We start from the raw sequence: 24431 nt of genomic DNA on the forward strand, positions 1-24431 counted from the left end.
TCGTCCGTGCGATGTAATCTGAGCGCTCGTTGTACGGAACAAAAGACGCTATCTTTCGATGAAACCAGACCATGATGTCGTAGATATTTTCTTTTTTTATTCGGTAATTAAGGCCACAAGACCCATTCTACAGTTGACGTTTTCAGTTTCATTTGTTTTGTCACGTGATATATAAAAACTGACAGAGAATATTTGTTTCAACAATTTGCCTAATGAACGTATAACAGCTGTGTTGTCGGATTTAATAAGACTGATCATTAACATCTTGTTTAGTGGGCAGAGATGATTTTGAGATTTTGAGCCCCTCCCTTTTAAAACTACTGGATCCGCCCTTGGTGTATTCTTAAAATATGCATTCCCCGAGTGTGTGTTATATGTGGTCTGTTTGACGATGCGACCAGTAAAGATCCGTGTTTGAATTGGTCTTCAGCACACCAAGGCATGCTTGTCGTAAGAAAGGCGACTAAGACAGTTCGAGAGGTCAGACTCGCTGACTTTGTTGATGCATGTAATCGTATTTCAGTTGCTAAGATCGATGCTCATGATACCAATCACTGGCTTGTCATGTTCGGATTAAATTATTTGAAGACCGCCATCATATAGCTGGAATACTGTGAGCGGCGTTAAACGACAATCAAACTTGACGATGAGCTAAGTTTAAACTAACCTTTGGATAGAATTGAATCATTCGTCAAATTCTTTCCCACACAAGCCTGTCCAATTCTTTATCACAATAACGTGACAAGACGTTCCTTGCCAAGCTTGAAGACGTGCCAGTGCTAACGATACTCTGATCACGAATCGCTCAAGAAATTGAAATGAAAATATTTTCTGGAACAAATATGTTTTTTTTTTCTCAGATACGGTAATTCGAGCGACAGATTAACATTTTGGAAAGATAATGTGACAGTTGTTCAATCGTAATAAAGCAGAAAATATCTTTTTTGTAGTTGAGGACAATTATTGAAATTTGAGAAATGAACATGCTATGGTAATACATTAGGGGCTGTTACTTCTTATAACTATCTTGGAATAGCAAAGAAAGTATTGTTATCGATTAAACCATATCTGTAAAACTTTGAACACATGAATGTAATGTACAACCGTTTTAAGGTATTTGGCACTAAAATGATACTAATCATATTTTACGGTTGTTTGAGTGAGTGAATTACTTGGGTTTATCGCCGCTTTAAACAGTACATCACGGCGTGTCAGGTTAATGTGGGAGGAAAGTCCGACTTGATGCATGTCTCAGACGTTTACCACTTTGGTGAAACCCACGAGCACGAGTATGGTGCTGACAAACCTAGAAAAATCATCGGGTTGATCTGAGATTCGAACTTATTATCATAGGTTTCTGGCGTGCAAAGAGGATCGCGACTAACGGAATCGGGTGGTCAAGTTCGCTGACTTGGTTGATGCGTGGATCGATGCTCATGATATAAATCAATGAATTGTCTCGTCCGTCATATAGCTTGAATATTGCTGAGTCGTCTAAGGCGCCGCGATTCGCTGTGCAGAGTTGGGTCCCTTGGGCACACAAGAAACCTATGATTGTGGGTTCGAATCCCGGTTCTCCCCGATTATGTTCCTAGGTTTGTCAGCACCATACCCGTGGTCGTGGGTTTCACCGAAGTGGTAAACGTCTGAGACCTGCATCACTTCGGGCTTTCCTCCCACATGGAAATACTGTTAAAAGCGGCGTTAAGCCCAACTCACTCACGCATATCACTAGAATAACTGTGTAATTTTATACTTAGCAGGGTTTCGGCAAAGGTGTTACTACACTAGGTTATAACTTTATATTATTGAAACACCTGTCGACCAACGGGTGGTAAATGACAAGTAATATATCAGAAATGTACACAAATAACTTGCTGCAGAACAGTAAATACTGAACAATGAAACAGCCTACAAAATACAATTCAGACCACCGATCAGTAGTTGGAGTTTAGGAATTTTGTTGGGGATACAACAATGAAACAGCCTACAAAATACAATTCAGACCACCGATCAGTAGTTGGAGTTTAGGAATTTTGTTGGAGATACAACAATGAAACAGCCTACAAAATACAATTCAGACCACCGATCAGTAGTTGGAGTTTAGGAATTTTGTTGGGGATACAACAATGAAACAGCCTACAAAATACAATTCAGACAACCGATCAGTAGTTGGAGTCTGGGAATTTTGTTGGGGATACAACAATGAAACAGCCTACAAAATACAATTCAGACCACCGATCAGTAGTTGGAGTCTGGGAATTTTGTTGGGGATACAACAATGAAACAGCCTACAAAATACAATTCAGACAACCGATCAGTAGTTGGAGTCTGGGAATTTTGTTGGGGATACAACAATGAAACAGCCTACAAAATACAATTCAGACCACCGATCAGTAGTTGGAGTCTGGGAATTTTGTTGGGGATACAACAATGAAACAGCCTACAAAATACAATTCAGACAACCGATCAGTAGTTGGAGTCTGGGAATTTTGTTGGGGATACAACAATGAAACAGCCTACAAAATACAATTCAGACCACCGATCAGTAGTTGGAGTCTGGGAATTTTGTTGGGGATACAACAATGAAACAGCCTACAAAATACAATTCAGACAACCGATCAGTAGTTGGAGTCTGGGAATTTTGTTGGGGATACAACAATGAAACAGCCTACAAAATACAATTCAGACAACCGATCAGTAGTTGGTGTTTAGGAATTTTGTTGGGGATACAACAATGAAACAGCCTACAAAATACAATTCAGACAACCGATCAGTAGTTGGAGTCTGGGAATTTTGTTGGAGATACAACAATGAAACAGCCTACAAAATACAATTCAGACCACCGATCAGTAGTTGGAGTTTAGGAATTTTGTTGGGGATACAACAATGAAACAGCCTACAAAATACAATTCAGACCACCGATCAGTAGTTGGTGTTTAGGAATTTTGTTGGGGATACAACAATGAAACAGCCTACAAAATACAATTCAGACAACCGATCAGTAGTTGGAGTCTGGGAATTTTGTTGGGGATACAACAATGAAACAGCCTACAAAATACAATTCAGACCACCGATCAGTAGTTGGAGTTTAGGAATTTTGTTGGGGATACAACAATGAAACAGCCTACAAAATACAATTCAGACCACCGATCAGTAGTTGGAGTTTAGGAATTTTGTTGGAGATACAACAATGAAACAGCCTACAAAATACAATTCAGACCACCGATCAGTAGTTGGTGTTTAGGAATTTTGTTGGGGATACAACAATGAAACAGCCTACAAAATACAATTCAGACCACCGATCAGTAGTTGGAGTTTAGGAATTTTGTTGGGGATACAACAATGAAACAGCCTACAAAATACAATTCAGACCACCGATCAGTAGTTGGAGTCTGGGAATTTTGTTGGAGATACAACAATGAAACAGCCTACAAAATACAATTCAGACCACCGATCAGTAGTTGGAGTCTGGGAATTTTGTTGGAGATACAACAATGAAACAGCCTACAAAATACAATTCAGACCACCGATCAGTAGTTGGAGTTTAGGAATTTTGTTGGAGATACAATAATGAAAGAGCCTACAAAATACAATTCAGACCACCGATCAGTAGTTGGAGTCTGGGAATTTTGTTGGGGATACAACAATGAAACAGCCTACAAAATACAATTCAGACCACCGATCAGTAGTTGGAGTTTAGGAATTTTGTTGGAGATACAACAATGAAACACCCTACAAAATACAATTCAGACAACCGATCAGTAGTTGGAGTTTAGGAATTTTGTTGGGGATACAACAATGAAACAGCCTACAAAATACAATTCAGACAACCGATCAGTAGTTGGTGTTTAGGAATTTTGTTGGGGATACAACAATGAAACAGCCTACAAAATACAATTCAGACCACCGATCAGTAGTTGGAGTCTGGGAATTTTGTTGGAGATACAACAATGAAACAGCCTACAAAATACAATTCAGACCACCGATCAGTAGTTGGAGTTTAGGAATTTTGTTGGAGATACAATAATGAAAGAGCCTACAAAATACAATTCAGACAACCGATCAGTAGTTGGAGTCTAGGAATTTTGTTGGATATAGAACAATGATAGAACAATGTAAATTCAACTCACACACTAATCATTAACAATTTATATTTTATAGTCATTAACAATTTATATATATATATATATAAGAACCTACACCGAAACGTCGCTCCTTATGTAATAAAGAAGTTGTTCATCCATATATCTGATCATTACCCATAAATAATTACGTTGTTTGAAAAAAATGCTCCACATTTCAGGAAAAAATAAGACAATTTTGTACGTTTCCATTCTGTAAACGCTTCCTAAATGTGTATCAGATAAAAGTAAGAAATGTCCCTTACCTAACATCTTCCCAAGCACTCTGAAATAGGCTGGGTAAACGTGTCAAATATTGCAAGGACATACTCTAGACTACGGAGGGTCAAGATACCCTTGCAATAATATGACAATGGTATGTTGACTATTGCATTGGTAAAACTGCCTTCAATAGTTGCCCTATATATACCTTAACAAAAGTATCTGTTACCCAAAATAAGTATAAAGATAAATTCGCAAGTTCTATTTCGATTACAAGAGTGCATTTGTAATGATTTCTGAAATTTGTCGGGACGGTGGGGTAGCCTTGTGGTTAAAACGTTCGCTCGTCACGCCAAAGATCCTGGGTTCGATTCCTCACAATGTGTGAAGCCCATGTCTGGTGTCCCCCCGCCGTGATATTGCTGGAATAATGCTAAAACCGGCCTAAAACCATACTCACTCTCAAATGTGCATTTTATCCTTTCATAAATTCTGATAATGAACGCATTGAGTCCATAACAAAGATCCTACACGTGTTGTCACTAGAGTATACGAGACAGATAATATATTCACATAAAAAGATTGCCTTGAAGAAAAAGCATGATTTTGGGAGACAAACTGGAATTTCCCTCAGCGAATATATGATTTCTCAAAGTGTTCTTTTATGCAGATATGCAGTACACGCTAAGTGTGGTATAGTTCCAAGACGATATGAAATTAAATTAAATCACTGTCTGATAAAAACAAAAGTAATTATTGTAAATTGCCTCATTACAAGTCAGACTTCAAAACTGATTAACCGAACAATCAATCTAGTTTGGGTAAAAGAACATTGAAAACAAGACAAAGATCGCCCAAATCGGATAATTACTCTTAAAAACAGATGATCGTGACAATTGGAGACCACCTTGAAATATGGCAGCTGTCTTGGATTTTTAAGTGGCTCATGTTTTTCTTTGAATGCATATGCACGGGTGGCCCAGTCGTCTAAGGCGCCGCGATTCGCTGTGCAGAGTTGCGTCCCTTGGGCACGCCAGAATCCTATGATCGTGGGTTCCAATCCCGGTTCTCCCCGATTATGTTCCTAGGTTTGTCAGCACCATACCCATGCTCGTTGGTTTCACCGTAGTGGTAAACGTCTGAGACCTGCATCACTTCGGGCTTTCCTCCCACATTAAGCTGACACGCCGCGATATAACTGGAATACTGTTAAAAGCGGTGTGAAACCGAACTCTCTCACTCTAAATACATATACCAACAGGAATATAGATGTAAAGTCCCATGCTTGTATCATCCTTAAACAATTCGCCTATGTTTCGTACTTATTCCGCCTTTCCAAACCAGTTTGTGGTGAAAAATTAAACATCTAACAATTCAGGTCGTTATTAAAAAATCATGTCTGAGGTTGTACGAGTGAGCGAGGCATAGGAGGAACAGATGTAGTGGATGGGTGTATTCACGCACAGAAAATAACTTCCAGCGTGTTAATTACATGCGAGTATGCTGGTGAGACAGTTAACACACATCGCGTAGTTTCCCTTGCATAACTGGCTTTGAAGTTAGCAGAAATTCTGCTCATGGGTAGCACCGAATGTATTTTGCATTAAAATCAGTTCCATGTATTCATACACAAACCAGGGGATGAATTATCTTCTCTTTTATACTGTTATGGTTTGTTTGTTTGTTGTTTTACGCCGCACTCAGCAATATTCCAACTGTATGAATGCGGTCTGTAAATAATCTATTGATTGACATTATCAGCATCGAACTACGCAATTGGGATACGATGGCATGCATCAGCCAAGTCAGCGAGCCTGACCACCCGATCCCGTTAGTCGCCCCTTACGACAAGCATCGTCGCCTTTTACGGCAAGCATGGGTTGCTGAAGACCTATTCTACCCCGGATCTTCACGGGTCACTCCTTTATACTGAACGTGCTATACTGCAGAGATTCACATTAAAAAATACACTTTGTTGCGGTAAGAAACACGTTGAACATAATTACTATTGGATTAAAATACATGTATTGACATTTTCAGTCGTGATTCCCAGGTGTTTGTAATTTCATCAATAATGGCTCAACGGAAGCATCATGACGGAGGAGAACCCATGGCCCTCTACTACCAACTGAAACCCTGCTTTTCAGGCTTTAAATTGTCTTATGCCTGTTGGACATCAAAAAGCCTGCAGGGTAAGACAGACATTTTCGAAAGTTCCTGCAAGGCCCCAGGTGTCAACAAAGCAATACTGTTTCGTTGGATGGTCGCCTCAACATTCCAAAGACACCATAGACAGCCCGAAAACCAGAACAACGAAAGAGGATCAAAACCGCAAAGACGTTCACTCGGGGAAAGTAGTATTTCCAAAAACTCATGTACTGTGGGAAATTAAGTTAGTGAGATAGATATGATATATACTGATTATGTATTATTAATTATCTTATATATTGTAAAAAAGTAATCATTACTGTAACTGTAACAGGTTAGAGTGAGTGAGTGAATGAGTGAGTTGGGTTAAACGCTGCTTTTAACAGTATTCCAGTCATATCGCGGCCTGTCAGCTTAATGTGGGAGGAAAGCCCGAAGTGATGCAGGTCTCAGACGTTTACCACTTCGGTGAAACCCACGAGCACGGGTATGGTGCTGAGAAACCTAGAAACATAATTGGGGCGAACCGGGATTCGAACCCACAATCATAGGTTTCTGGCGTGCCCAAAGGACGCAACTCTGCGCGGCGAATTGCGGTGCCTTGTAGACGACTGGGCCACCCGCGTCCCCTATGCAGGTTAGAACAGATCTTCAGCAACCCATGCTTGTCGTAAGTGGCTACTATGATTGTGGTAAGAGGCGACTAACGGGATAGAGTGGTCAGGCTCGCTGACTTGGTTGAAGCATGTTATCGATATCTCAGTTGCGTAGTTTGATGCTCATGATGTCAATCAGTGTCTGGCCCAGACATGATTATTTACAACCGCCGCCATATAGCTGAAATACTGCTGTGAGTGGCGTTGTACAAAAAAAACCAACTTAACATACGCCCCGTGAAGATCTGGGTTAGAATTAGTCTTCAGAAACCCATGCTTGTGGTAAGAGGCAACTATGCTTGTAAGGGGCAACTAACAGGATCGGGTGGTCGGGTTCGCTAACTTGGTTGATTGGATTGTCCAATATAGACTCCATTATTTACAGACGGCCGTCATATAGCTGGATTATGGTGTGTGGAATGACATGGGTGGAAACAGGACTTTCAGTCAGTTAACGCCCTTGCCTCCAGAAGGTTGGGTTTCTAAAGACCCCGCTTTAGTATTTCATTGATATTATATTACATGTCAAATTCGAGTCAGAGGAAAGACATGCGTGATATAGGCCTTATACTTTCATCACTTTAGTGAAACCCGCAAGCAAGCGTATGGTGCTGACAGTACAAGAAACATAGCTCAGGCAAACTGGATTCAAACCCACAATCAGGGCTTCTCAGGCATATCTAAGTCAACATCTCAGTTGACTGGGCCTCCCTTGAACCCTTAACTTATAAATAGTGAGTGAGTATGGTTTTACGCCGCTTTTAGCAACATTCCAGCAATATCACGGTTGGGAACACCAGAAATGGGCTTCACAAATTGCACCCATGTCGGGATTCGATCCTGGGTCTTTGACATGACGAGCCAATGTTTTAACCACTAGGCTACCCGACCGCCCCTAACTCATAAATAAAGGGGGAAATATAAGTGAACACAAATTATGAGTAGGATGTTTACTGCTGCATTTGAATAAAGATTCATCATATCAACAAAAGAATATAGAAAAATGTAAACCACCACATAAACGAACAAGAGGGAATAAATCCATTTGATACCCATCACACCACTGGCATTCGTCATCATTATAACACATAACATACTACATATATAAACAAGGAACAATATTGTGTCAAACAAATACTTCCCTTTAACACTTCCCCCTCATTATATGCTATCAGGAAACCTACCCACAGTGTAAATAGATATTCTACCATGAAAAGGGAAATTACTCCATTCTAATTGAACAGTAAGCAGTGTTAAATCACAGTGGCTATCTCTGATTTAAACAGTTGACTGGACGGCAGCATCCCACAGACGCTAATATTTTTAGAAAAGTATTTTATTAGTCAATGTGGATAGACATTTTGAAATCACAATATGGTTTGTTTGTTGTTTAACGGCGCACTCAGCAATATTCGAGCTATATGACATCCCGCCTTAATGGGAAATATATTTCTCAGTGGGTGAATTAATCCCTAATACCCCGCCATGAACAAGTCAGGCTGCTGTGGATTACTGAGAGGCCAAATAAATCCCTTACACCCCGCTTCGACCCCTGCTTTTTCAGAGTCAATGACAGTCAATGACATAGCACAAGTTACCCTCAGCTGTTTTCTATCAATTTTAAATTTGTTTTGATTCTTTTACAATGTCATATTAAAACATGTCTGTAGGATAAATTTGTTGCAGCAGGGTCACCTGGGATGCATGGGGTTTTATGAGTCCCTCGTTAGGTTTTACGGGTTTTAAACCTAACAGGAGATGCATAAAACCCTATGTACCCCTCGTGATCCTGCTACAACTTATATTAACCATAATGAAAAGGCTGGAGTATGTTGATATACTGCATGAAAACAACAGATCAAACAAACAGTATAGTCAGTGAGTAAAACAACAAATGGAATGAGTAAATATGTAAAAAGTTTATTCAGCTGGATTTTTCTTCACTTTTTATATTTTTTCTCTTGTCAAATTGTTCTTTGACAAATGCTATAAGTTTCTTTTCAGAAACATATATTATTAAAAGTACCGCCAGTAAACACACACCACCAATACCAACATGGAGAATTCTTCTTAAAATGCCTTTGTCACAGCAGAGAAGTTTCTGAAATCAATAAGATAGCAACAACTGAAAAATTCAACAAAAAAGTCACAGGATCGTACAAGATAAGAAATTGGTATTGAATGATTCATTTAACAATCATCCAAACCTCCAATAGACTGAAATTTGATTCACAAGGACTTAAGATGCATTCATATAACCAAGTTCACGCCTGTAGACTCTTGGGCCTTAAGGATGGTGTGTTATGCCAATATCTATGGCCAATAGCAATAATAGGGCCGCCGTAGGATTCCCATGGTCCCATACTGTAGCAGTCACATATGTTAGGGTAGCCGCACGGCGTATTTTGAATTTGCGGAGATGGAAAACCTGCGGCTGCCATATGGCATTTGAAGTGATGACGCACGGCCATCTTAGCACGTCCCTGCTGCGGCCTCAGGCTCAAGCAAGGTAGCCACAAGGCGGTTGCAGGGGGACCAAACGGCGACCGAACGGACAGATTGACGCTACCGCTACACAGAGCAACCACGCGGCAAATGCACGGCCACCGTACGCCCCGCATATGGTCGCCTTGGAACCACTCTACAGGTTGGCTATGGCGTGTCTAATTGTCTAATTGCTACAGCGGACCTAGAAATTAAAATAGTTATAACTCTGAGCTACAATCCCACAGTGACCCCATTAAAATATAGGGATATACCCAAGGGCGACCCTGCGGCTGTCGAAGGCATCTCTCAATTTTGGGGGGCTATGGCCGCCGTAGCCTAGCCGTAGAGCAAATGTGACTGAGCCATTAGCATAGTGGTTAGAGAGTTTGTTCACCCAGCCAAAGGCACGAGTTTTATTTACTACATGGTACAACGTGTGAAACCTACAGGCTCTCACTCAATCACTTACTCTAGTGCTTTAAAAAAAGGCAATGGTGCAACCATACTAAAGAAGTTACAATCAATTGATGAGGAAAGAATCAATTAACATAAATGAGAATGTGTAACTGGGGTCATTTTCCTTTTGAGTACTACCTCATCTATTCATAATACCGCATTTCCTCTATTAGACGCTCACGCGTGTATCAAATTCGCACAAGCTGTTGACTTAGCATCTATTAAAGGTGTGGCATATATTAAGTTTAATGCTGGTGCAGTGGAAACTCACAATCCTACAAAAATCCAAATCTCTACTTTCATACAAAGGGTACATGAGGGAGTAATCATTACATGCCGTAAGATATTGTGATAGGGATCATTAATTTCATCAAATGATGGACACAGCTTTTTCTAACAGAGTGTAAGACCTGGTGTCAATTAGCATGATTAGAGACCAAAATGTAAATGAGGCCCGGAGTCGAATAGATGAGATGAGGTGAAATGGTGTTGAACGTCGCGCCCAAGATTATTGCACTAATATATTGACATGCATGTGTGTGTGTCTGTGGCTGCTTGTACTAGTCCGGACTGATGCCGATTTATAGTGCTAGCCCACTGAGATACCATGCCAGTGTAACATGAATACCCCACTCAGACACAGTATACTGACTCCAAGCCGATTTATAGTACTAGTCCACTGAGATACCATGCCGCAGTTTAACATGAATACCCCACTCAGAAACAGTATACTGACTTCGACCTGACCAGTCCTTGTTTTAGCCCCTTAATGCCGAGCGGCAGGCAGGGAAAGAAGTACCATCTTTAAACGTCTTTTGGCATGACACTGCCGGGGATCGAACCCCAGACCTTCTGCACTCTGGGCGGACGCTCTACCACTAGACCACAGAGGCAGTCTTAGAATAGATGAAATACTGTAGGTACTGAAATAGTTCCTTAATGCCATGTAGAATATATCCATGGTAAGAAATCAAATATCAACCTCTTATGCAAAAAATGTAAAGAAAAACTAAATAGAAATTCCAAGAAAACCCATAAGCTGTTCTGTTTCCTGGAGTTCTCAATTATGAATTCATTAAGTGTACATTGCATGAAATTCAATCGTGTTTCAGTTAAACATTCTGTTACAAAATCTCTTCTTTCTTTTAAGCTTTTGAATATTTCAATATCAACATGACTGATATAAGTTTAATCTCAAATTCAACCTTTCATTCCTGTAATTCATTCCTTATACAGATGTTTCCAAAAAGACATCTCATCTCACTTCCCAACTTAATGAATTCTTCATGATACTGATGAATTTGCTTCAGATACTGCATACCATTCTTTGTCAAAATAGATTCAGAAAATTTATCAAAGGCATATAACAAAAACAAACATGGTAAAGCATGAATGTTTTGTATAAAACTGCCTTTATTGCTTGATGAGGGTGAGGTGAGGTGTAATGGGGTTTAATGTCACGTCCAAGACTTGTTGTTACCCCTACTGGCGCTTGGCATTAAGGAGCTAAAACAAGGACTGGTCAGGTCGGAGTCAGTATACTGTGTCTGAGTGGGGTATTCATATTAAACTGTGGCATGGTATCTCAGTGGACTAGTACTATAAAATCGGCATCAGTTCAGACGAGCACAAACAGCCACACACACACGCATGTGTGCATGCATGTCGCTATATAAGTGGACGTGGACTTAATCCTGGACGTGACATTAAACCCCTCAACAATGCTACTTCTAGTACAATATTTGTCAATAATATTTTTGGTACCATTAACATACTATTTAGCTCTTTATATGGATGAAACAGTCAATTTTAAGGAAATATATTATTCATATTGAGTATGTGTACTGATCTTTCAGAAAACTGAGCCTGACTAGCAAATTTTCTTCAATTCTTAATGTGCCTCAGAGTTAAATTGTTGACACCATTACAGAATAATATTTTTTAAAACACAATACATGACAATTCAGAGTGTACAGTCACCAGGAACCAGAACATCTCAGGAATGTTATATCACAATATATTGCACCACTAAAAAGAAAATGGTTGTTTCTCTGGTATTGTTACCTTGATCTGCCAAAGCTAACTGATTAATAAAAAATATGTAAACTATAAAAAAAGAAAGTATGACCAAATCCCAGCGATGCTCAGTTCATTACCGACCAGTGATGATCCAATTGCATAGACCAATGCTCATGTCTGTCACTAGATTGTCGACCCATGAAGACCCGGGGTAGAATAGGTCTTCAGCAACTGAATCTTGCCGTAAAAGACGCCTATACTTGTAGTAAGAGGCAAATAACGGGATCAGGGGGTCAGACTTGCTGCCTTGGTTGATGCATGTCATTGATCCCAATTGCATGGATCAATGCTCATGAAGTGGCTCTGAGTGTGGCGTTTAACAACAAAACAAACAAAATTTAACATATGCCCCCTGAAGATCCCTGAAGATCCGGGTTAGAATTAGTCTTCAGAAACCCATGCTTGTGGTAAGAGGCGACTATGCTTGTAAGGGGCGACTAACAGGATCGGGTGGTCAGGTTCCCTAACTTGATTGATTGGATTGTCCGGTATAGACTCAATTATTTATGGACAACCTTCAAATAGCTGGAATATTGCTGAATGCCGTGTTAAACAACGAACAAACAAACACTGGATTGTCTGGTCCAGATTTGGTTATTTACAGACCGCCGCCATATAGCTGGAATATTGCTGATTGTGGTGTTATACAACAAACAAACAAACAAACAAACAAAAAGTTCATCACCTCTGATGTGTACATGATGAGACTGACCACCCCAAGGCTGACTAGCACCAGTGGGGCAGGGAAGCCTTCTCTCAGGGGCAGGGCAGAACTCTGGCGGTAATACCCTCGGATGAAAGACACACTGGAAATATAATATGTAAATTTGAAGAGAAACATTAAAAGTTCTTTCTGTGTAATGAGCAATGGTTCAGTCATACCTTATATCTGTGTTAACTGACCTCTTGTCATAACTGGCAATATCAGGTTTATTCCCAGGGCTACCTGTATATATTTCCATTGAAATCTTTGGTGTCAAGCACATTCCTTCAACAAGATATTAAATATACAGTGGCTGATGTTGTAAAACTACTTAACTGAGCTGTATCGTGCATATCAAGTCCCAACCTAGTAACTTTAAGTGAGTGAGTGAGTGAGTGAGTGAGTGAGTGTTTTTCAGTTATGTCAAGACATGTCAGCTTGAGGTTGGGGAAAGCCCATGTCAATCCCTGCGACCTATGCCTTAACATTCTGTTTGGGTGAGGGTGATCCTGGTATCGAACTCACTGTAACTGTGAAATATTTTGACTGTATTTGTTCGTTTGTTTAACATCGCACTCAGCAATATTCCAGCTATAGGACGACCGTCTGTAAAGAATCGAGCCTGCACAAGACAATCCAGTGATTGACATCATGAACATCGATCCACGTAATTGGGATACAATGACATGCATCAACCAAGTCAGCGAGACTGACCACCCGTTCCCTTTAGTCGCCTCTTGCGACAAGCATAGTCGCCTTTTACAACAAGTATCGGTTGCTGAAAACCCCTGATCTTCACTGGTCTATTTTGACTGTGACTGACACTGTTTGGTGATTGACACTGTGATGCGACTAACACTGTTGTGACTGACACTGTTTGGTGATTGACACTGTGATGCGACTAACACTGTTGTGACTGACACTGACTCTGACGACACTGTGTATGCTGTATTCACCTGTGTAAGATCCGGACAAGCATGTTGAAGCAGTTGGCAAGGATGAAGCCGACGCTGCCCAGGTACTTCGTCAGGAGCCACGAGGAAAGGAGAAAAACTCCAGAAAAAATGAACATCTTCCTGTTGTACCTTAGGACAAAAACAAACAGTAGGACACAATGCAAATATATGTCGGTCTTATCTTACTTTGATAGGCATGTTCACGCTTCCTAACAATGTCCCTATTTGAAAATGGGTGAATCAATATAACTCTCAAAACACCCAATGACTCTCACATGTTAGATAGCTTCAGATGTGTGGACACAGAATCATCTGGATGGAACAAGCAATAATAATAATAATAATAATAATAATAATAATAATAATAATAATAGTATTAATAATAAAAGGCTACTGACATAGCACAAGACTCCACACTCCACTTGCCTAAAGATTGTGACATTATAACCCCATTCAACAGATCTCATTTGCTTTCTCAGCTCCCTGGGGAGTATACAATCCAGGCTGCCTGTAACATGCAAGGACATTTGCAACCCCAAGGCAAGTGGCAAGATTTGAACAGGGACACGCCACATCATCAGACAGACACCATGTGGGCATTCTTGTTCCAGACTAGGTCCCCTTGAACCTATGGGGATCATTAGGGCTGGGACGTGTCCAGATGTACTACCCGGGTACCCACCCAGCTATTACCCAAACCTACCCGGGTACCCACCAGCTATTACCCAACCCTACCCGGGTACCCGCTGTAGGTCTCAAGAATTGGGTACAAAATGTCCAATTGGGAATAGTTTGACCGTAGCTCTGGCAAAGTGTATTTAGATACACATTTAAAACGATCTGGTGACTGAAGTTGACTGAAGTTTTATCTTTATTCAAATCAGTGAAAGTCATAAGGAAGGGGTGCATAGTCAGAAAGAAATGCGAACATTAGTGACTTGTAGTGTAACCATAGAGTTCCAGATAATTTTTGTCATTAGCCAATATATTAAGTGACTAACGACTGCTCATAATATCACTGGATTGTGTGGTCCAGTTATTTACAGGTCGCCATCATATAGCTCAAATATTGCCAGACAGCAACGTTAAACAACAAACAATCAGATGGCTTCATACATGATGTGACTTGTACTACTTGTTAAAGAAATGACATTTGGCAAATTAAAATACTGTCATTCAGCTCGCAATCATCTCAACTATCATCCCAATATATGGCAATCATTAGAAATGAAAATTCAAAATACTTTCCGTTGAGCATCATCGATAAATATTTTTCAGCCTTATGTAACAATTTCAATAAACTTGAAGTGTTGTAACATCTACCTGTCAACATCTTCCTTGCTCATGGTTGCAAAGACGAACCCCTCTGTGATGCCGTTGATGGCGATGAAGAGAACATATAGACAGTACCACCGCAGGAGAGAGGGCCCTGGGAAACACATATTACATGGTGAGTGAGTGGGTTGATGGTCATGAAGTGAACAAACAGACAGTACCACTGCAGGAGAGAGGGCCCTGGAGAACATGTATATGGTGAGTGAGTGAGTGAGTTGATGGTGATGAAGTGAACATACAGACAGTACCACTGCAGGAGAGAGGGCCCTGGGAAACATCTACGTGGTGAGTGAGTGAGTGAGTTGATGGTCATGAAGAGAACATACAGACAGTACCACTGCAGGAGAGAGGGCCCTGGGAAACATCTACGTGGTGAGTGAGTGAGTGAGTTGATGGTCATGAAGAGAACATATAGACAGTACCACTGCAGGAGAGAGGGCCCTGGGAAACACATATTACATGGTGAGTGAGTGAGTTGATGGTGATGAAGAGAACATACAGACAGTACCACTGCAGGAGAGAGGGCCCTGGAGAACATGTATATGGTGAGTGAGTGAGTGAGTTGATGGTGATGAAGTGAACATACAGACAGTACCACTGCAGGAGAGAGGGCCCTGGGAAACATCTACGTGGTGAGTGAGTGAGTGAGTTGATGGTCATGAAGAGAACATACAGACAGTACCACTGCAGGAGAGAGGGCCCTGGGAAACATGTACATAGTGGGTGAGTGAGTGAGTGAGTTGATGGTGATGAAGTGAACATACAGACTGTACCACCGCAGGAGAGAGGGCCCTGGGAAACATCTACGTGGTGAGTGAGTGAGTGAGTTGATGGTGATGAAGAGAACATACAGACAGTACCACCGCAGGAGAGAGGGCCCTGGGAAACATCTACGTGGTGAGTGAGTGAGTGAGTTGATGGTGATGAAGTGAACATACAGACTGTACCACCGCAGGAGAGAGGGCCCTGGGAAACGTGTACATGGTGAGTGAGTGAGTGAGTTGATGGTCATGAAGAGAACATACAGACAGTACCACCGCAGGAGAGAGGGCCCTGGGAAACGTGTACATGGTGAGTGAGTGAGTGAGTTGATGGTGATGAAGAGAACATACAGACAGTACCACCGCAGGAGAGAGGGCCCTGGGAAACATGTACATGGTGAGTGAGTGAGTGAGTTGATGGTCATGAAGAGAACATACAGACAGTACCACTGCAGGAGAGAGGGCCCTGGGAAACATGTACATGGTGAGTGAGTGAGTGAGTTGATGGTCATGAAGAGAACATACAGACAGTACCACTGCAGGAGAGAGGGCCCTGGGAAACATGTACATGGTGAGTGAGTGAGTGAGTTGATGGCAATGAAGAGAACATAGAGATAGTATGTACTAGATTGCTCATAATATTTAGAAAAGTAAATGACGATTTAATACATGTAAGGTCAGCAATTATCAATATTTAGAAAGAAAACGGGTCGAGTATTGGATAGGAATTTAGAAGTTGAAAGAACATGAATACACAACCTTTTTTAAAGGTGATTAGCTAATAAATAATTCATAATAAAAAAGCCAAGATAACACTGTTGGAAAAACTTAGGGCAATGAAAGACATTAAAATCTGTTATTTGTCAAAACTTCAGTTCTATTAGAACAATCAAGATAAAATATCATCTCATTTTTCTGGAAAAAAATGGATGATTATTTAATAATGGATTCGTGTAATAATTCATATGATTTGAAAGGTGCATTCGACTCTGTGTATAGGAATGGCTTACTCTTTAAATTGTGGAAAGGAGGAAAAAATAGTTAGATAAATCCGTAATATACATATGGATCTGTAAAGACCTGTATTTCTCTACAAGATGGATATACACAGTTCTTCCAGTGCTACTCTAGCTGGTGTTAGAAAGGGATACCAATTGTCGCCTTTTTTTGTTCTCACGTTTCATCCATGTGGAATTCTTTAATTGTGATCCCACTCATGGTCATGATGGTGTAACTGTCCATTGGCATTATTTTTTTAATTGCTTGCAGATAACATAATTTGTTAAATGTTACAGTTAATGGCATCAAAAAGTGTCTTGACCAACTCTCTTTATTCTTTTATAAATGGAAGCGAAGAAATTGTATTCAGGAATGGAGGCAAAGTTAGATATTATGAAAAGTTTAGGACTTGAGATTCTGTCATTGACATATTCCCCAGCTATAAACATCCAGGTGTGCAGTTATCCTCCTCTGGTTCTTGGTATCTTGCTCAAACCACTAAGGCACAACAGGCATGGAAAGTAGTTCGAAAACTACAGTTAACACTTGAAAAGTCTCTACACTCCCAGCAAGTGTCTCTTTTCAAATTTTTTATATAAAAGTATTGCTAAATTTAAATTACGGATTTCATCCTTCACCTCATTTTGAAAATTAGAAATAGTCGATAGAAATGTGAACTTGGGCAGTTGTATATATAGTCAAACATGTAAAGCTTTTAGAAAATACTACATGTTAGTTTCTAATAAATATGTACATAGGAGAAAATCGTTGTCAAAAACAGAACATTTTGCTCAATTTTTTTCACATTTTTCTCCGAGTTTGACCGTTTATTATTTTTCGTATGACATTTTTTCATGTCATACGATAACTAGTATGATTATCAATGACTTAACGTAATTTTGTTTTATTATTTTCACAAATAACACTTAGAGACATTTATGTGCAACATGCAGAAATCCATGGTTCACTGACAGACCGTCACGCATACGAGTGACCCCCTCTCAGGTGGTCACTTGTACGCGAGATGGGAGAGCCGTCTCACGTACACGTTACGTCCTCTACTGATGTACAGGCCTACATGGTCCAGATGGGGAGTTATATATCAAACTGGACACAATGTATGAAAACCCATTTCTCGTGTCCCCCACTGGAATATTGTTAGAATATTGTTAAAAGGGGTGTAAAACCCAACTCACTCAGTCACAAAATATGAAACATTATTCTTCAATACAGTAAATTCCAATCCATTGTGTGTATTTTGGGGGGAAACATAGGGTAAATTGACCCTGATAATAAACCCTTACAAAATAATCCAAATCTGAATGTCTTGCAATAACAATGAGGACAGATGTCACCAGAGCGCCAGCTTACCTGCCCCCGAGCTGAGAATACTTCCTCCGTAGAGATCCAATGCCAGGAAGGAATATGACTGGCCAAACACCAGGATAGTTAGACCAATGAGAGTGACAGTCTTTAACACATAGGCCAGTACCTGGCTACACAGCAGTGCAGAGTCCTGCAAAACATTATGAGGAGGATGTAGCAGTGATCTGTATCACCTGTCGAGATGCATCTTTATCTTTTACTGTGACATCAATAGTGTCCATCCTTATCTTCATCAGTAACATCTTTAGTGAGGTGAAGTGAAATTGGGATTAACGTCGCGTCCAAGATTATTGCACTTATATAGCGCGTGCATGCACGTGTGTGTGTGTGTGTGGCTGCTTGTAGTAGTCCAGACTGATGCCGATTTATAGTGCTAGCCCACTGAGATACCATGCCGCAGTTTAACATGAATACCATACTCAGACACAGTATACTGACTCCGAGCCGACCAGTCCTTGGTTTAGCCCCTTAATGCTGAGCGCCAGACAGGGTAACAACAAGTTCCATCTTTTAACGTCTTTTGGTATGACGCAGCCGGGGATCGAAACCCGGACCTTCAACTCTCCGGGCGGAAGCTCTACCACTAGACCAGGGAGGCGGTTTCACATCTTTAGTGGTCGATCTGACAGCCTCTGTGGCCTAGTGGCCAGAGCATCTACACTGAGAGCAGAAGGTTAGTAATACAAGCTGTTACCCTGCCTCGCACTCTGCATTAACTGGACTAAACAAGGGCTGGTTGGCTCGGAGTCAGTATACTGTGTTTGAGTGGGGTATATTCATGTTAAACTGGGGCATGATATCTCAGTGGGCTAGCACTGTTAAACCATCATTATTCCAGACTAGTATACACAGCCACGCACATACATGCTGCTATATGTGTTTTAGTCCACCTCAAGTTGTTTGTTTGTTTGTTGTTTAACGCTGCACTCAACAGTTTTCCATTGAAATGATGACAGACCTAGTGATTGATATTATGACCAACGATCCACGCCATCGGGTACGATGACACACTGCCATCCAAATAACCTGGTCTAACAACCCAAGCCAAAACATTGATCAGCATCGGTAGTTGTGGAGCTATTCTAACCTGAATCCCACATGGATGTGACCTAAGTAGTGTGCACCCTTTCTTGTTTCAAATCCTTGATCTGCGTCTGTATCTTATCCTCAACAGTGAGGTGAGGTGAAATTGGGTTTAACGTCGCGTCCAAGATTATTGCACTTATATAGCGACGTGCATGCATGTGTATGTGTGTGTGTGGCTGCTTGTACTAGTCCGGGCTGATGCCGATTTATAGTGCTAGCTCACTGAGATACCATGCCGCAGTTTAACATGAATACCCCACTCAGACACAGTATATTGACTCCGAGCCGACCAGTCCTTGGTTTAGCCCCTTAATGCTGAGCGCCAGACAGGGTAACAACAAGTTCCATCTTTTAACGTCTTTTGGTATGACGCAGCCGGGGATCGAACCCCGGACCTTCAACTCTCCGGGCGGAAGCTCTACCACTAGACCAGGGAGGCGGTTTCACATCTTTAGTGGTCGATCTGACAGCCTCTGTGGCCTAGTGGCCAGAGCATCTACACTGAGAGCAGAAGGTTAGTAATACAAGCTGTTACCCTGCCTCGCACTCTGCATTAACTGGACTAAACAAGGGCTGGTTGGCTCGGAGTCAGTATACTGTGTCTGAGTGGGGTATTCATGTTAAACTGGGGCATGATATCTCAGTGGGCTAGCACTGTTAAACCATCATTATTCCAGACTAGTATACACAGCCACGCACATACATGCTGCTATATGTGTTTTAGTCCACCTCAAGTTGTTTGTTTGTTTGTCGTTTAACGCTGCACTCATCAGTTTTCCATTGAAATGATGACAGACCTAGTGATTGATTATTATGACCAACGATCCACGCTATCGGGTACGATGACACACTGTCATCCAAATCACCTGGTCTAACAACCCAAGCCAAAACATTGATCAGCATCGGTAGTTGTGGATCTATTCTAACCCGAATCCTACATGGATGTGACCTAAGTAGTGTGCACCCTTTTTTGTTTCAAATCCTTGATCTGCGTCTGTATCTTATCCTCAACAGTGGACCCACGTACCTGCTTCTGTTGGTGAATAGGGATGCCCCGTACCAGCAGCTGAGAGAAGAACAGGTTCCCACTCTCTTCGATTGGTTGGAAGATAAACCTGGCTGCCATCGAGCCGAGGTTGTTAATGACGTCGTACACACCTGAAAATATCATCAGTTTATTGTCATGAAGTCACAATTTGATGCCAAACACAAATGATAGTGCTGATTTGTTGTCATACACAACTGCGAAATTCATAACCAATAAAGTCATAAGTTAGTGTCATACACAACTGATGAAGTCATAATTTAACATCATACACATCTTATAAAGTCATAATTTGATGCCTTTCCTAACTGATAAAGTCATAATTTAATGTCGTTCACAAGTGATAAAGTTATAATTCAATGTCAATCACAACTGAGGAAGTCATAATTTAACGTCATTCACAATTGAGAAAGTAATAATTTAACGTCATTCACAATTGAGAAAGTCATAATTTAACATCATTCACAATTGAGAAAGTCATAATTTAATGACATACACAACTGATAAAGTCATTATTTAACATCATACACATTTAATAAAGTCATAATTTAACAACATACACATCCATTCTCATTAAAATCAGATCTAAGTTCTCGCTGCCGCTAAACAAAGATCTGAGGACATCCCATTACGAGTCACGTCAGAATGACCTTTCGCGAACTTTGACCGACCACTGAAATGACTAACAAGGAGTCAACATCAGCCAATAAGAAGGCAGCTTTCTCGAGCTTTATGGCACTCATTTCAACCTGGCAACATCCACTTCAGACTACGCTTGAAAAGTATGTCGAAACGGTTCTCGATTAAAATTTTGAAAACTGAACAAACGAACATTCCGGAAAGTCTAATATATGGTTTAGATTGTATGGCAATGCTTCCCACATACTGTGCAACGCCTCCTCCATTCAAATGTTTATCCTACGGAACCGAGAGATAGACGATAATTTTGACGGAATCAGTCGTAGGTTGCACGGTTAGAAAACACATTCCAACTGTCAGTTTCATGATCTGGTAAGCGACGCTTTGATTGGTCGGATGAAAGGTCGTTCTGACGTGACCAATTATGGGATGTCCTCAGATCTTTGTTTAGCGATAGCAAGAACTAAAGTCTGATTTTATTGAGATTGATACACATCTAATAAAGTCATTCTTTGATGCCTTTCCTAACTGATAAATTAATAATTTAAAGTCATTCACAATTGAGAAAGTCATAATTTAACGTCATACACATCTAATAAAGTCATAATTTAACAACACACACATCTAATAAAGTCATAATTTGATGCCTTTCCTAACTGATAAAGTCATAATTTAATGTCGTTCACAAGTGATAAAGTTATAATTCAATGTCAATCACAACTGAGGAAGTCATAACTGAACGTCATTCACAATTGAGAAAGTCATAATTTAATGACATACACAACTGATAAAGTCATAATTTGAGAAGAGTCACACCTGAAATTCTTGAAGATTATTTCCTATGTCATCACAGTGTTCATAACAGTAAGCCACATGTTAGAAACATGATACCCCTTATATTCTATCTTCCATGGTAGAACTCAATTCTTAGATAATACAGGGCTGAATAAGTGATTAGATCTTCATCCTATAAAATGTCAAGCCTCATAAATGATACTGATTTGATTGCACATTTGACTCAGGCTGAATCTAACTACCCAGACTAGTATAACAGATTTATTACTGGCTTACAATCAGGATTAACACATTTAAGGAGCCATGTACCACATCAAATTTTCAAGAATCTTTTGCATTTTTCAAATATGAGTAGGGACAAATTTAAGAAAATGAAAACTGTTTCCTGATTGTTGGATGTTGGAACTAATAGTTAATTTGATGTGGTCTTATCAGGTCAACCTGATCTGTAGCTACACCTGGTGAGAGCAGTGGAACTTTACCTTGATCAGCAAATGAGAGAGCTCCAAGGAATGTCATGACAAACTTCTCCCCTGAACAGAAAAACAACAATTTAACATTCACTCATTGTACAAGCGTGAGAACAGGTGAAAGTAAATATCATGGTTACCATCATAGTTTCTTTCAGGTTCTGAAATCTTTTCTGTGTGTTGGCAGAGAATAGCACCTTTAATAGTGTTTTGTCAAATATCTATCACTGCAGAATGGTGAGGGTGAGTTGGGTTTAACCCCGCCTTTAACAGTATTCCAGTTATATCACAGCATGTCGGCTTAATGTGGGAGGAAAGCCCGAAGTGATACAGGTCTCAGACGTTTACCACTTCGGTGAAAGCCACGAGCACGGGTATGGTGCTGACAAACTTAGAAACATAATTCCGGGGGAACCAGGATTCGAACCCACAATCATAGGTTTCTGGCGTGCCCAAGGGGCGCAACACTGCACAGCGAATCACGGCGTCTTAGACGACTGGGACACCTGTGCCCCCACATCAGAATGGATGATAGACTTTTCAGTGTATCTCTGTGAGTCGGAGGAGGATAGCACCTTTAATAGTGTTACAGATCAATTGTCTTTAGTTGTCATTTGGGAACTAAAGATAATTGATCTGTCTACATTTGGGAACTGAAGACAATTGATCTGTCTACATTTGGGAACTAAAGACAATTGATCTGTCTACATTTCAGGTTGACATACACAGTGAAGGGTTGGGAGAAGGGATACATTCCCCCGGCAGTACCTTCTGTAAGGACCTGTTTGAGCAACGACTGCTGGAAGAAACTCCCCACTAGACTGGTCAGCTGGCTGTCAAAATATGGCTGAAATAACAAGCATGAAGTGATGAAGTGAGTGAGTAGTCATTCCTTCACCACATTAAGCAACATTCAAGCAATGTCAGTAACAACAGGAATGTATATTCATCACTGACATAAGATCTGTTGTTGTTTTTTATAAAAAAAAGTATCCATCCATCCAGGGGTCCGGAAACCCTCATATGCGCCGGACATGTCCGATTGGGAATCTCAAATGTCCGGTCTAAAATATTGCTTACCGGACATTTAAATTTTTCTGTCCGGACATTCTTAAATTTTGACCAGACATGATCAACAGTTAGGACTGAGCAATTTCTGTCTGCAGTTGTAACACAATGAAGATTATCTACACTGACAAGCTTTGTTTGTTTTGATTGCTGTAAATACATCGTACCTAGAATGATAGTCCAATCGGTCAATCACTGTAATAGGCAATAAACTGAGTTGACACTGATTAATCGAGGATTTATTACTGAGAACATCTTGTTGATTTGAGTAAAATGTGTTTACAACTGTACATAAATACCTTGCATCATCGATGTACCTCATTATCCTCACAATGCTACGATACGTAACCTCAGTCAAGAAGCGAAAGCGTGACGACAGCCAGTCGACCAATGCAGATCAGTCGAGCGGATCTGCCAAACCCTCAAAGTCTGAATGATCATTTTGTAAGTCGTGGCTAACGACTTTCACTTGGTTGACATACAACGAGGATTTGCAGATTTTATTGTTTTCAGTAGCTAGTCGTATATTGAATCTTGATTGACCGCCATTTTGCTTTCTCGGACGATCGATATCAAATTTTTTTATGGTCAGTAATTAAGTACAGATGAAAAAGTATTCAAATAACTACTGCTATCAACGATAGTTTAGGATTTAGGATTACATACACGAGTATGATGACATATATGGATGGATGGATGATCCATCCATCCATCCATCCATCCATCCATCCATATATGTCTTCATCCTCGTAAGCTCATATCTTACTTCCTTGCAACTTGTTGAATACAGCTCTGAAATCAATTGTACTTTCTATAAACAAATGAAATTAAGAGTTCCAGTGGCCTTGAGTTGATAAGATGGCACAAGTTATCTCCCTTTATCTTTCTTGGAAACTGTTGTTCAAGACGACACTGCACAATGCTCTATAAAACTTAACACCTTGTGGCTAACATTCGATTTGTTTGATATAATGACACTTGTGATAATGCAAATATTTCTCCATTCATCATTATAT

The 24431-nt window shown here is 40.4% G+C and overlaps 1 protein-coding gene across 2 annotated transcripts in view; it reads right to left on the bottom strand.

Annotated features, from left to right (window-relative positions):
• Positions 1-8117: 8117 nt before the first annotated feature.
• LOC139445200 (man(5)GlcNAc(2)-PP-dolichol translocation protein RFT1-like) overlaps positions 8118-24431 on the bottom strand; it is a 29064-nt gene continuing 12750 nt past the window's right edge. For both annotated transcript variants that reach the window (XM_071226331.1, XM_071226330.1), the window contains 8 exons: positions 23116-23194; positions 22360-22410; positions 20426-20556; positions 18298-18442; positions 15155-15260; positions 13832-13960; positions 12858-12978; positions 8118-9251 (listed from right to left, as the gene is read on the bottom strand). In XM_071226331.1, coding sequence (XP_071082432.1) covers positions 9075-9251; positions 12858-12978; positions 13832-13960; positions 15155-15260; positions 18298-18442; positions 20426-20556; positions 22360-22410; positions 23116-23194 — 939 coding nt within the window. In that variant the 3' untranslated portion in view covers positions 8118-9074. The remainder of the gene's footprint in view (positions 9252-12857; positions 12979-13831; positions 13961-15154; positions 15261-18297; positions 18443-20425; positions 20557-22359; positions 22411-23115; positions 23195-24431) is intronic.

This window comes from Haliotis cracherodii, unplaced genomic scaffold, assembly GCF_022045235.1.
Source record: "Haliotis cracherodii isolate W230 unplaced genomic scaffold, xgHalCrac1.p SCAF_6, whole genome shotgun sequence".
NCBI classification, from domain to species: Eukaryota; Metazoa; Mollusca; class Gastropoda; order Lepetellida; family Haliotidae; genus Haliotis; species Haliotis cracherodii.